Source organism: Salvelinus sp. IW2-2015, linkage group LG23 (genome assembly GCF_002910315.2).
Source record: "Salvelinus sp. IW2-2015 linkage group LG23, ASM291031v2, whole genome shotgun sequence".
Taxonomy (NCBI): Eukaryota; Metazoa; Chordata; class Actinopteri; order Salmoniformes; family Salmonidae; genus Salvelinus; species Salvelinus sp. IW2-2015.
The window spans coordinates 33,988,965-34,003,472 of record NC_036863.1 but is presented as its reverse complement, the minus strand read 5'-3'; the positions used below and the strand labels follow the sequence as shown (position 1 = coordinate 34,003,472).

Below are 14,508 nucleotides of genomic sequence, written 5' to 3'. Positions count from 1 at the left end.
ATGTCCGCCTTGGTTTATATAATTACTTGAATGACATATAGCCTACATGGGACCTCGTTATCTGTCTCCATCCGGGGTTAATCCTTTGCAGTTCAACAGCTCAAAATATGGAGGAGCAGTGGGCTAGTCTAGTTAATGTACAAAATGTGGTAGTGAAAAAGAATAATAGCTAAATAGTGTTTTTTTTCTGTTACTTTATTTCAGCAACTGCCGTCAGACTGTACACTAATTGTGCATTACCATTGGTCTAACACTGCCGTAACTATAATGTTGTGGGTCTGGGAATTGTAGACACAAGCACCCAGAATTGGCCTCATGTGACAGAGTTATATGTAAACCTGTAGGTGCGTGGACGTTAACCTTAACCAAACATGTAGTCCAATCATAATCAGTGTAAAAAGATATAAAAAATAATAGAAAATAAATGTTTTTCATGCGTTGTATTTTTTCCTTCTGCAAATGACGCATTTTCCCAAACGTTTGAACATGCCTGGTTGAAAAATCATATTGCATTTTGCGAATAATGTGAAGTTATATTTCAAAGTTTAAGTAGGCTAGGTTTCTAAACCAAATGTTTGCCATAAAAAGTTTTAGGCCTAACAAATAAACAATATAGGCCCAATTTCCAATCAAATGTGTGCACCTTCAACAGGCAAAGTAATGTATGAAAACAGGCATTCTGTTCAAATGAATGCATTTCACTTTCCTAATTCTGCCCGACTAAGAATATACCATCGATTACTTTTCAGACCTCACTATTTCCCTGTTACTGTTGGTTTTAAAACTAACGCAATGTTGCACATGAGAATGCCTTAAGTCTGCAGGCCAGTCTGGTGATTTTTGATAGTCGTATAAGGTTGTGTGGTACTAAATTAACTCCAAGAAACACATTTCAAAAATCGCAATGGACTCATCCATTCATCTTTATCGACACCTATAGGCCTACTTTCCATATCCCACTTCTTCTCCCCTAATCGTTTGACCGATCTGTAAATGTCATTTGTACACAGTCATTATCTCTGCAAAGTAATTGTCACCTAGTCACTAAAAAAGTTAAAACAACTTTTAGTAGACTTATATATTCTGTGTGAATGTATGTTTTCAAAATAAGATAATCTTATAATTTTCTTCAATGCAAACAAGTGACAATTAGTCCAAAATTAGATACTCTCAGATCAACAATTTACACCAAAATATAAAGAAAATAGGCTCTAAACTGAAAAGATATTGCATTAGCGTTTATGAGAGTTCTTATTAAGTCTCACCATTATGACAGAGGTCCGGTGTATTCAGCAGAATTTTGAATGAGTTTTAAGCTTGGGTTGAGTCTGGGAACTTAGTATCCACGTAATCGCGCACTAAACCTGCAACTGCACCTGCACCTCTTCCGTCATTCATAAAAATTCTCTATTCGAATCAATAATTACAGCTAAACTACCGCATATATGTGGCTAGTGCAGGAAATCCGAAGTTGGAGATCTATCATGGGCTGCAGCCTTGGATGGAATGTAGAGGGGATTGGAGCACGCTGTTTGAAGATTTGGGGGTAAATATGAAGTGACAGGAGAGGGTTCTTATTGTGGGACGCCAGCAGACTGGCGCCAAGAGCTCCTTAACAAACGTAGTCCCACTTAATCAATGATCTGCGAATGGACTTCTTAAAGGTATACACAATGGTATTTGGAGAAAGTTATATCGCTACACGGGAATCACACACAACGATAGTATGTGAAGTTTGACAAAAATCGCCCGTTTCCATCTTGCATAACGCACTGTCTGTCTGAGGAGCAGTAGCCTACTTGCGATTCCCTACAAATCGTCTAACATAGCCTACCACTGTCTATTCATAAACTCTTGCCGGTTTAAATGATATGATATGCTATTGTTTCGAATAGTCAATTGTGTTTGTGTCAATGTTGGATACATTCTGTAGGCTATGGTAAAGAACTTCGTAAATTGCTGAAGAAGTAGTGTAGCCCATAATAGGCTACTTCCGTAGATTCGTTATAATAATAATTAAAAAAAACGTATCCTTATCTTAAATGTGTCTGTTTCGGGGATGTAGGCATTTCCGTTGGATTGAATTACTCCTGATAACTCCTCAAAGATATAAGCCCTCTTCGCCTCAGCTCGGTTTAAACTGGATGTGTCTCTCCAAGACAACAAGCTCTCTCACCGCTTCAAATCGCTCTTTTTCTGTGCTTCGATATAGGCTATGAATCCATGAAACAAATGTGTTTATTTGTAACTTGTAGGCTACATGTATTTGCTGTTAAATAATCAATGTGTTGCTAGTGAAAGGCACATATCAATAGCATAGTTATAAATATGTTGTTTATGAATATTAATATAGCCTATTACAACGTTATAAAAGTGCAACAGCGCATCAAAACACGCCATAAAGTAGGCTCAATAGTCTACTTTTTAAAACACAACCAAATTGTAGGCCAGGTAGCAAGGCATTGTAGTAGCCTAGCAGCCGTCTGTTTACCAGCCAGCGCAGAGACATTCGCTTCGATGCTAAATGTTTTGTAGGGATAATAGCTGTTGTTTTATTTAAAAACTCATTCATAAGTAGCCCTATGAATGCCATGTTTTCAAATCAGGTTTTACTGACCGAATAATTTCAACCCAGTCGAGATTTGCGATAGGATGTATAGGCTATAGGCTAGTCCCCCCACGGTGTGAAAGCTGCACGAAACGACTAAGCAGTCGGAGGATCCGTCCTCTTCACCCGCCGTGCAGCAAAAGCCAGCCCTGGTGCTCGATTCGAAGTTTGGGGGAGGGATTTCCAGATCTTTACTATGTCATTGGTTAATATTTTATTCTGTTGACATGTTTTCTTACTGCTAATGCTTCCGACACCTTTTAGCCCCCACCCCCCCTTACGGATCTTGGCCGAAGCTGTCAAAACCACGCCTATAGAGCTCCACAATTGGTCCGGAAAGCGTAAAATCGGCAATCAAGTGGGCTTGGTTCATTAGTGTCGGGATCCAGGGAGGAGAGACATGTTAGACAGTCACAATACGACGGTGGTCAGAGCAAGACCTCTCAATTCGAACTCCCTATCCGAGTAAAGAGTGATTTTCTTTTTCCGAAAGTTACTTGGGTGAATAAGAAGCGAAGCCCAGCTCTACTCTCGAGGTGTCGATGCCGTCTCTTCGACGGATATTATCACCGTGCTGTGTGGGAACCGAGCATCAGGAGTAGCAGTACACTCATTTCCTCCCTCGGTCTGTTAGAGACGTCTGGGACGCATTCGCTCTTGGTTGAGCACGCGAAACTACTTTTATATTTCTGCTCGATTTACGAAGACATCTGTCTTTTGGATACACACACCAATAGGCTACGTCTACTGAGGGTGGACATAAATAGCGTATAATCATTCTATATCAATTTTTGAATGCACCGATGAGAGATCCAGTTTATACAGGGACTGCCATGGCTTATCACCCTTTCCACGCTCACCGGCCGACCGACTTTCCTATGTCAGCCTTCCTTGCAGCTGCACAGCCTTCCTTTTTCCCTGGACTGACGTTATCTCACGGCGCTCTCACCAAACCTCTATCAGGCCATGCTTTATCTGGAGCCGCGGAAGCGGGACTCCACGCGGCGTTGGGTCATCACCATCAAGCGGCTCACCTCCGCTCCCTCAAGAGCTTGGAGCCGGAGGAAGAGGTGGAGGACGACCCCAAAGTCAACCTGGAGGCCAAGGATTTATGGGACCAATTTCACAAAATAGGAACCGAGATGGTTATTACGAAATCAGGAAGGTAAAGACATGCTTCCGTTTATTTTGGCTACTGTTATGCGTGCATATTATAGGCAATGTTATGTGCACTGCTGAGTAAGTTTATTTTATTAGGAAATTGTTATAAATTAATCACTCATAGTGATAGTCGTACTTGATCAAGTCATAGTAATCCAGAAGGCGGTGTCGCTGGTGCTGCCAGAGGCTTTCAAATATTTATGAGAGATTTGCAGGTTCCTAGGCTACTGCATTAGTAGCCAACTATTGTCTCCYAAAACACAGATCTATATTTACATTGCACCCCTAATTATCGAAATATGACTGTTTATGAAAGTATGGCTATTGAGTGATTTCGGATAAGCATAGGCTACTGTTCACACATTATAGGAATAGGCCTAACACGAGAATAACAAACTAATGAACAAATTCAATCAATCAGACAATGCATGTGTCGAAACAAGTGTTTTCGAAGATGAAAAGAGTACGTGGTGTGGTTAGGCTATGTAGGCGAACTTTTGTGCGGAATTCCAAGGCGTGCCCGTAGACATCTTGGTGTAGCCAACACCCCCTCGGATTTGTCAGTACTTTAGATAACCTTTATTTTCTTCTCAAAGTTACAATTAGAAATATAATGTGTTTACAGTTAGGTATAGTACAATCAACGTGCATCAAATCCAATTATTATTATTTTTTTAATGCCATGATTTTAAGCCAGATGATTGACAGGCCCAGTGTGTTCACTCTTGTTTTACTCTATTGCAGGAGGATGTTTCCCCCATTCAAAGTTCGTGTCAATGGGCTTGATAAGAAAGCCAAGTATATCCTCCTTATGGATATAGTCTCTGCTGACGACTGCCGCTACAAGTTCCACAACTCGCGTTGGATGGTAGCTGGGAAAGCCGACCCGGAGATGCCCAAACGAATGTACATCCATCCGGACAGCCCTGCCACAGGGGAGCAGTGGATGGCGAAGCCTGTTGCATTTCATAAACTCAAGTTGACTAATAATATCTCCGACAAGCATGGATTTGTACGTCATTTCTTGATTTAATTTGATGATGCTTCGATTAAAGATGAATTTGCCTTTTGTGTAAAACTAACCCGGGCTATTGACAAGGGTTCAATGCCGATATTGCGGATATTCCTGCTATTTTGTAGACGCACATAATAAAGGTTTTTGAATTCTATGTAGGGCCTAGACCTAATTAAATTATTGTACATATTATTATGAGGTCAATAGTAGGCATAGAATAATCTATATTTGTAATGTTTTTGGAGGCTATAACATCAGTTGATAAATGATTTAACCTTTATTGATAACCAACAGCAATGCAAAATTATGCATTAGAAAATCGCAAAACCATTGATAGGACAACAGTAACCCACCACGCATCTCCAAAATAGTTTTAAGGCTCAACAACAGTGGTTCAGATGTGATTTATTGTCTTTAAAAATATTTCATTCGTGGTATATTTTGGTGCGGAGCAGAGTGACAAAGTTTGCAGTTTAAGTCAAGTAGCTAGAACCAGGTCAAAGACATAGGGCAGACTTGTTCTCTCTTGAATTGATTACGGTAGTGTTTCCTTTCAGTGCAATTTGGATAAAAATATTGCAAGTGGGGCGCTTTGAAATGGTAGCAGATACTCACCCAAAACTTACATGCAAAAGCAGTAACAACCAAGTAGCCCAAATACTTCCCAATAGACTACTGTCTACGTCGCTGTATAGGCCAGTATTTTAAATATGATTTTAATACAGATTTGATTTGATGGTATATTTGATAAACAGTAAGTCAGTTATTGTTGCCTGCTCTTTCCGTTTTTTTCATGTCTAATGCAGGTTATGACAAATCAAAGTAGGCAAAGCGTTACAATAGCTGTTGATTTCATAACCATGTTTAGCCTACGCATGTAGGCTTTGAAACATTTTCAAAGATGTTGCAAATCCTTCATAGGTTAATATTAATTGACAAGTGCAGTAAAACATTTGAGAAAAGTTTATATAAATGCATAATCCCACGTAACGGGTTTATATAGGCCTATACATGTAATAAGGCTAATGACAAGGCATAATCATAATCGTTAGTTTCACATTAGAACCTGGATGTTAGGGGCTGTGCCCCAATGCAAAACATTCGGTCAGTCTACATCAGGGGTGTCAAACTCATTCCACGGAGGGCCTAGTGTCTGCAGGTTTTTGGTTTTTCCTTTCAATAAAGCCCTAGACAACCAGGTGTGGGGAGTTCCTAACTAATTAGTGATGTTAATTCATCAATCAAGTACAAGGGAGGAGCGAAAACCCGCAGACACTCGGCCCCCCGTGGAATGAGTTTGACACCTGTGGTCTACATTGTCAGCATAAACGCTCGAAATAGTACACCAACTTTTGTAGTAGGCCTACATTTGTTATATTTCACTGTGGAGGAAATCATCGGCCTATACAAATTAATAATGCATTATTAACACAGTGTGTGTTTCGGTGGAATGTATAAGTTCCCTGCAATAACACAAGAAATACAAGTGCCAACAAATCAACGAAGTCATCATTGTTATTGTCCTCGTCATCTTACTTCAAACCAAAACGTGTATCAGCATGATCACCTTAACATATTTTCTGTTTCTTCGCATTCTCAGACTATCCTGAATTCGATGCATAAATACCAGCCCAGATTTCATATCGTGAGGGCCAACGACATTCTGAAGCTCCCTTACAGCACCTTCCGGACATATGTTTTTCCAGAGACAGATTTTATCGCTGTCACTGCATATCAGAATGACAAGGTAAGCTTTACCAGAAAATAATATGCAAAACGTCTATTTTAAATGTTAGAATATTGAATATTGACTGCTGGATGTGTAAACACTCTTGTGTATTCAAAAGTAGGCCTGTTCTATTTATGTTTGAGTTTTTTTTAAACTTATGGTGTGTGTGTGTGTGTGTGTGTGTGTGTGTGTGTGTGTGTGTGTGTGTGTGTTGTGTGTGTGTGTGTGTGTGTGTGTGTGTGTGTGTGTGTGTGTGTGTGTGTGTGTGTGTGTGTGTGTGTGTGTGTGTGTGTGTGTGTGTGTAAGTGTGTTGTGTGTGTGTGTGTGTGTGTCGTGTAAGTGTAAGTGTGTGTGTAAGTGTGTAACACACACACACATATATGCTGATAGTTGAACCTAAGGTGTCAGTTAACTTTCATGTGGAATGTTTTAGTCTCAATAACTTATTTTATATGCCTAATGTTGGCTATAGAAACCCCTTCCTGTTGATGTTAATTGGAGTACATGTTGAAGGCCTAGTGGGCTTGTTGGTATCATTAAATATATGGTACAGAATCACAATCGATTAGAAGGCACTTATCCTCACTATGTCCTTGGGCTACTGCATGGAGACTCCAACGTAGTTCTGAACAATCAAAGCATGCAATCCACTAACTCAAAGCATGAACACACACAGCTTCTAAAAACTCAAAAGGACAGACTAAAATTAATACATGAACGAATAGTATTGTTCCTAAATAAACAAGGCCGTGTATGTGTGCAATTAAAGTTTAAAAAGTAGCTTTCAATAAAAAGTATCATTCAGTCTCTGAGAAAATGACATCAGCGTATGCTAATCGAAATGTTAGGTATAATACTTTACTTTAAGAAGAATAATGAATAATTGATAAGCTTTAGTAATTACACTTCATCAACAGAGATGCTTGTCTTGCCTCTAGAGCGAACGAGATAACAAGCACAGCAGTCCCCAGCACCATAACATTGCTATTGTTACAAATATTATTCCATCAATAAAGCTTATTGATGAATAATTTTGCTTATCATTGGCATCATTATTATTATTATTATTTGTATTATTGTTATTAGTGGTAGGCCAAGAATAGTACATTTGAAATACAGTTCAGTCTTTTCAGGATCCCATAGTTGATGCCATGCACTCTCGTTCTCTACAGATTACACAACTCAAAATTGATCACAACCCATTTGCTAAAGGGTTCAGAGACACGGGAAATGGACGACGGGAAAAGAGGTATATTATTTTATTCGATATTGAATTTAAAAAGATTAACCTGAAAATATGACCATAAATTGAAAATAATTGTCCCATTGGGATAAACAACAATCATTTGCAGACCGAGCATTATTGTGTAGTGATTTGATCAAAATACAGATGCATTAACTAATCTCAGTCCGGTCTGCAGGAAGCAGTTAACCCTTCCATCGCTGAGCATGTATGAGGACCGGGACCTTAAAGGGGACAGGGACTGTGCCGACTCAGATGACTCCTCCTTTGAACAAACCACCGGAGGGGACTCGGTTCATTCTCCACTGGGACATGTAACTAGTCCACTGAGGTTCAACCGAACCAGTCGAGGTAAGACTGCTCATAAAGCATTGTTTACATTACTTTTCGTGTCCACCAAATTGGTCATTTTGAAGATGCCAGTAATTAAGAATTGATAAACACAAAAGGGAACAAACCTGAAGGTTGTTATTATGTGTCATTAACCTGAGGATAATTGGGTGGTTTACAATTGGATAAGAGAGAAAAATAATATTGTTAAGAGAAAAGAAGAAGTGGGTAAATCTGTGCTTGCTATGTGCTCAGTTGTGACATTGGTTCAGAGTTAAGTAGAATGTATCAACGTGTGGTACAACATAAAATAATAATAAATAAATTAAAAGGAGAAACAATAGCAGACACGATGATTTCTTTACCCACAGTATACTATTGTACGTATCCATATCTCTGTAGAACAGGAAAGCTAGGCTTCATGCATCAGTGTAACTTGATCCAATGCGCCATCTACTGACAGGTCCATAAACATTCAGCCCCTTGATTACTGTAGTATGGTTTTCACGTCATTATTCGATAGTTATGCATTCGATTATCAACCAAGCACTAAACGATGGCCTATAGTTCAACTGCGGAAGCTTTATAGAACGACTTTAAAACAAAATGTATGCCAATCTTACCAGCGAACCAAACGTTTTTACGAGCAGAAGGGAAGTGGTCAGGAAATTAATGTTAACACTAAATCACGACTCCTTCCTTCAAATAATATATAAAGTAAAGCCACGCATGTGCTGGTTGTGATATTAAATGGTTTTAGCATACTGGGAAGCTATACATAGGCTAGACCTACACATCATAGCCTCTAGTTATGTTTGCTTTAATTGTGCAATAGGCTATGCAAAGCCTTTAGTTAGACTTGAGCGTTTTTAAATACATTCTATTATAGTGTATCATGAAATGGCGATATTTGAATGGAAGTTTGATATAATGTTTTACAGACGACAAGAACTGCACTGACAGTGATCAGGAGCTTGACCCACAAGAGGAGCGATCCATCGCAGCCAGCAGCCCCGGGCCTGAACCAACCTCTCCTCTCAGCCCAAAAGGCGATAACAGAGTGAGGGATAGGATTCTTCTGGGAAAAAAGAGCGACTACCTGGATTCAAGGAAAGAGAGTGACTCTGTGTTCAGTATTCGAAATCTTGAAAAGGACAAGATAGATCATAAGCACCGCAAAGAGACGGAACCTACAAAGAACGACACGGATAGTGGGGGCATCAGTGGGGTGAAAGATGGGTTTTCTCCTTTGATGGTACAGACGGAGAGCCCAGCACACTTTAGCGCGAGTCACCTGCAGAGTCTGGCCTTTTCTGGTTTGCACAGTCAACAGTTCTTTAACCCTTTGAATACGGGACAAATGTTGTTCCACCCCGGACAGTTTGCGATGGCACCAGGGGCATTCTCCACCATGGGTATGGGGCATCTGTTGACATCTGTTTCTGGAGCGAATGGCCTGGAAAACGGAAGCCTCTCCTCTCAAAGCGCGGGCTGTCATAGTCACTTCCCGTTCCACCTGTCACAGCACATGCTAGCATCTCAGGTAAAAAGTTTACTTATACTCTAACTAATTTCAACAGACAAGCATGCATGACAGCAGCAATGCATGCAGGCCTAATAATAATAATGTCTTCCCAACAACGAATTACACCACAATAGATATAGCTGAGGAACACTTCATATTTCTATCAGTTTTCCTGCACAAACTTCTGCAACTGAAGCGTCTTTTTAGCATCACTTTCAATTGCATTCATAATAAATCATTTCAGTATATTTAATGTAGATGTATGACTTTATAAAGAATGAATAAAGCCGCCTATATTGGGTTATTCCAAACCAAATTGGGACTTTGTGGATGCCTTTTTTGACTTTATTGAGAACATAATATATATATTTTTTTTATTATGGATAGACATAGGCCTACTTTTGTAATGATAGTAGATTATATTATTTTAATAGCCTGTAGCTCACAGTTGTCGATTAAACAGAGACAGAGAGACAAAAATGTAACTCTAAATGGTTTTCAGAGTAAATGTTCTACAAAAACCATCCATGCATATCGAAGAAGTATGACAGGCCTGGAATTCTGTCTTTATAGCATTTGTGTATGTATAATAACGCCATAATTTTTGGAATACAGGGAATTTCGATGCCACCTTTTGGAGGACTGTTCCCGTATCCATACACCTACATGGCAGCTGCAGCTGCTGCGGCCTCGGCCCTCCCCGCCTGCACCACAGCCTCCACATTGGGCAGAAACCCTTTCCTCACCACCTCCCGACCACGGCTGCGATTCAACCCTTATCAGATACCCACATCTATTCCTTCAAGCACAAACCTGCTCACCACAGGGCTGCCGGGCAGCATCAACGCACCATCCGACCTGTCCAAATCAGGCAGCAGAGAAACAAGTCCTGTATCTGAGCACCACAGCCACAAAGCGGCCAGCCAGAGGACGGCATCCCCCAAAACATCTAAGAAGGATTCCACTAACGAACTGCAAAATATACAGAGGCTGGTCAGAGGACTGGAACAACCCAGAGAAATGTCTCCTGCCATTGACGCTCCAAAGTGACTAAAACCACCTGTTCATTCAAGGTATATTTGACATGATTCTATCGGGCTATATACACAGTTGTTCTGAGAGTGAGATGGATGGATATGGGCTGACGAGGTGAATTCATCAAATTACATACTATTGGTGATATAGATTCATTTTTTACGTCAGTGTAGGCTGCCGCATGTGTATGGAGAGCATCTCGGCCCCTGAAGGAGGAACGGAGGATGAACAGAGGATGTTGGGGCTGTTCACTAGGCTATTGATAAGGATAAAGCTACACCCCAAAAATACATTACAATAGATTTCAAAAGGGATGGAAAGGAGACACAGTTAAACTGGTTTCTGAAGCTGTTTTGGAAAGACATTTGTAACTCACAACATGAAACATGAATCTGATTAAATTATTTATGTTTCCAAGAAAAGCAATTCTGTAAATATACTGTAAGGATAAAATAATACGCAACTTGTTATTAATTTATTCAAATCTGTACATTGGCGTGTATATACTACTTAGATTTCAACTTGTTGCATTTATAATTTCCCCATTTACATGGAAATATATTGTACATGAACACTATTTAGCGTTTGTTGTTAACCGAATGAGTTTCAAATGCTTGTGATGCATTGCTGTTTATCCTGCCAGTGAGATGAAATACGAAGGAAATGCGTGCCACCTGCATACCCTTTCCGGTCCATGCTATCCGGGATCCTTGGGACGTCCCTACCCCATTGAAGTTGCATTTTAAAATGGTTAAGGTAAGGATTAAGGTCAGGGGCAGGGTAAGGGTAATGGTTATGGTTAAGGTAAGGGTATGGGTTAAGGTTAGGGTATGAGTTAAGGTTAGGGTTAGTGTTAGGGTTAGGGTTAGGGACGTCCCAAGGGTTTCGGATGCTGTTGATGAAACATTGTTTTGCGATACAATGCGCAGCACTGTGCATTTGGCAGGGAAAACTCAGGTTTCTTTTTCTCCAGCACTGAAGACTACCTCGTCAGAGGTAGCTCAATTTGTATCTTTTGTGCTGGTTTATTCGGGTAAATTCATATGCATTAATATGCTTTTGTTGAGCTCCTCACACTTTAAATAAAAATGAATGTGTCGTTCAGGTGATGTTTTGTATCAGTTACTTCATTGTCTTCGTTTATTGATAAGCTTGCCTTGTGACGTACATGTTTGGGAATTAAAGGCTTGATAAAAAAGAAAAACGTAATGCCTTACAGGCTTTATTCCTTGATAATAAGAGCAAATATTATTTTTCTTGCAACAGTTTCTGCATGTTCAATAGTGTTGACACCTATAGCTTTAACGTCAAAGCAAACTTTTGACAAACTATGGAGTTTAGGTGGGTTATAACAGGCCTAAGAGTGGAATTAGTTCGTTTAAACAATATTTGTACTTTTTGGAAGAATTCAAAATATATGTATATTTTATTCTTTCAAACCAGGTCCTTCCTTTAATGGCCAATATGTCCCTGTATGTTTAACAGTAGGTTCAAACGTAGCCTAGGTTTCAGTTGGTTTGACATAACAAGTTTGACCAAAATCAAAGTTGTAATCCGTAATTACTATAAAGAAAAAGTACAACTTTTAATATTTTGTCTTTAATATTGTGATGGGTGTATCGAATCAATAATACATCTTAAAATGTATCATAATATTCAATATGACCTACCAATAACATTTTCTGGAACCTTTTGTTGAAACCCAACATTGCAAAAAATCAATTGTGTTCCGCCCCCTGCCGTCGTTGATTAAATAGTACACCCTCAGCATCAAAATAACTGAGGTCTTTACAAATGTATGGCTAAATAGTGAAATCCAATAGCTCTTAAAAACGAGTATATCATAGGCCTATGTGTCCAGCCTGGTCTCGTCTACACCTGAGTCCAGATTGATCTGTCAGTACATTTTTTTTTTTATCTCACTTGGATGCACCCAACCATAGCCTAAATAAACATTTTAATTCTAGCCTAGCTCAATGTTAGCCTACACTACAAAAACATTGTTGGATACGAAATGTTATCACAAAATCACATAAATAATAAAATGTACATGATTTTTCTAGGTTTTTCATTATTCCCTCACCTTCATTTCGAAATATTTTTTTATCAAACCTAGTGCATAATTGTTTATTTAAGTTTTTGAGTTTCTGCCTTTTGCATTGTATTATTAGGGCCATATCTGTAATTGTTTATTCCCTATTGGCTGTATAGTGAACATATTAAACCCCTTCACTAGACGGTGCCATTTCCGTTAACTCTCCCTCTCTCTGTCACACATACCGTTTTAAGATCAGGCTAATGACAGTATATGATTATTTTCACATTCGTCAACTTGCTTGCAACATTTTTGCTTTTTTTATGTCTTAGGCTACAGACAAACAAGAAAGTGGTGCGTTGCAACGTTAAGCCTATTTGAACATAAACATCACCTTTGAATATCAATTTCCAATATATTGAATGATATTGACTTCTAATTTGTAGGCTACAGTTTTAACTCTGGAAATAGGAACGACTAAATAGGTTGTTTGTGTGTAATAGAAGTTTAGAATACTTTTAAAATAACTGGACAGCCTAACTAAGCGTCGTGGCAGGGTGTTTCGCGGGGAATGGGACTTTGGAATCCTTGCAACCCAGCAGCAGACAGTCCTTTGTCCAGGCACCGGCGCCTGTCGCCTGCCTGCCGGCCCCACAACCTCTACACACCCGCGCACGAAGACTGACTAGGACCTCAGTGCCACAGCTCCTAATTAGTGAGCCCTGTCGCCTTTATTCTACAAGGATAATCACAGAACTCATTTTAGTTAGCGCCCATTGTTGCCRTACATTCTGTTATTTCGCAATTAACTGAGCGAGAATCCCCCTCCTCTCGACCCCAAGTCCTGAGGAGGAAAACTATTTGTCATAAACATTTAGTCAATGCCTGGTCAGTTAGTGCCTCATCCAAACCTTAAKATGAGTAAAGGGTAAATTTGGGTCTCATGATCATAGGGGGGAAAAATTCAAAGTGTTATTCTGACCCTGCCACAGGCGTAATCTTGATACATGAACCCTTGCTCATATCTTAATTGGGTTTTTAGTTCTCATATACAGTGCATTTGGAAAGTATTCAGACCCCTTGATTACAGCTTTATTCTAAAATGGATGTAATGTTTTTCCCCCACAACAATCTGCACACGTCCCCCCATAAAGACAAAGCAAAAACAGGTTTTTAGAAATGTTAGCAAATGTAGAAAAAATCCTGAAATATAACATTTAAATAAGTATTCAGACCCTTTACTCAGTACTTTGTTGAAACACCTTTGGCAGCGATTACAGCCTCGAGTCTTCTTGGGTATGACACTACAAGCTTGGCACACCTGTATTTGGGGAGTTTCTCCCATTCTTCTCTGCAGATCCTCTCAAGCTCTGTGAGGTTGGATGGGGAGCGTTGCTGCACAGCTATTTTCAGGTCTCTCTATAGATGTTCGATCGGTTCAAGTCCGGGCTCTGGCTTGGCCACTCAAGGACATTCAGAGACTTGTCCTGAAGCCACTCCTGAGTTGTGTGCTTAGGGTCGTTGTCCTGTTGGAAGGTGAACCTTCGCCCCAGTCTGAGGTCCTGAGTGCTCTGGAGCAGGTTTTCATCAAGGATCTCTCTGTATTTTGCTCCGTTCATCTTTCCCTCGATCCTGGCTAGTCTCCCAGTCCCTGCCGCTGAAAAACATTGCCACAGCACGATGCTGCCACCACCACGCTTCACTGTAGGGATGGTGCCAGGTTTTCTCCAGACGTGACACTTGGCATTCAGGCCAAAGAGTTCAATCTTGGTTTCATCAGACCAGAGAATCCTCAGTTTGGCCCTAGGAAGAGTATCGGTGGTTCCA

At 40.0% G+C, this 14,508-nt stretch overlaps 1 protein-coding gene across 2 annotated transcripts; it reads left to right on the top strand.

Annotated features, from left to right (window-relative positions):
• Window positions 1–2,985: 2,985 nt before the first annotated feature.
• LOC111950421 (T-box transcription factor TBX2b) lies at window positions 2,986–11,273 on the top strand. Of its 2 annotated transcripts, none has more exons than XM_023967994.2 (7): window positions 2,986–3,773; window positions 4,514–4,781; window positions 6,385–6,531; window positions 7,686–7,762; window positions 7,935–8,107; window positions 9,028–9,629; window positions 10,227–11,273. In XM_023967994.2, the coding sequence occupies exons 1-7, from the start codon at window positions 3,412–3,414 to the stop codon at window positions 10,659–10,661; spliced, it is 2,064 nt and encodes a 687-aa protein (XP_023823762.1). In that variant the 5' UTR covers window positions 2,986–3,411; the 3' UTR covers window positions 10,662–11,273. The 2 variants fall into 2 exon arrangements, with proteins under 2 accessions (XP_023823762.1, XP_023823761.1); XM_023967993.2 differs by having other exon boundaries at window positions 7,923–8,107.
• The last annotated feature ends 3,235 nt before the right edge of the window (window positions 11,274–14,508 follow it).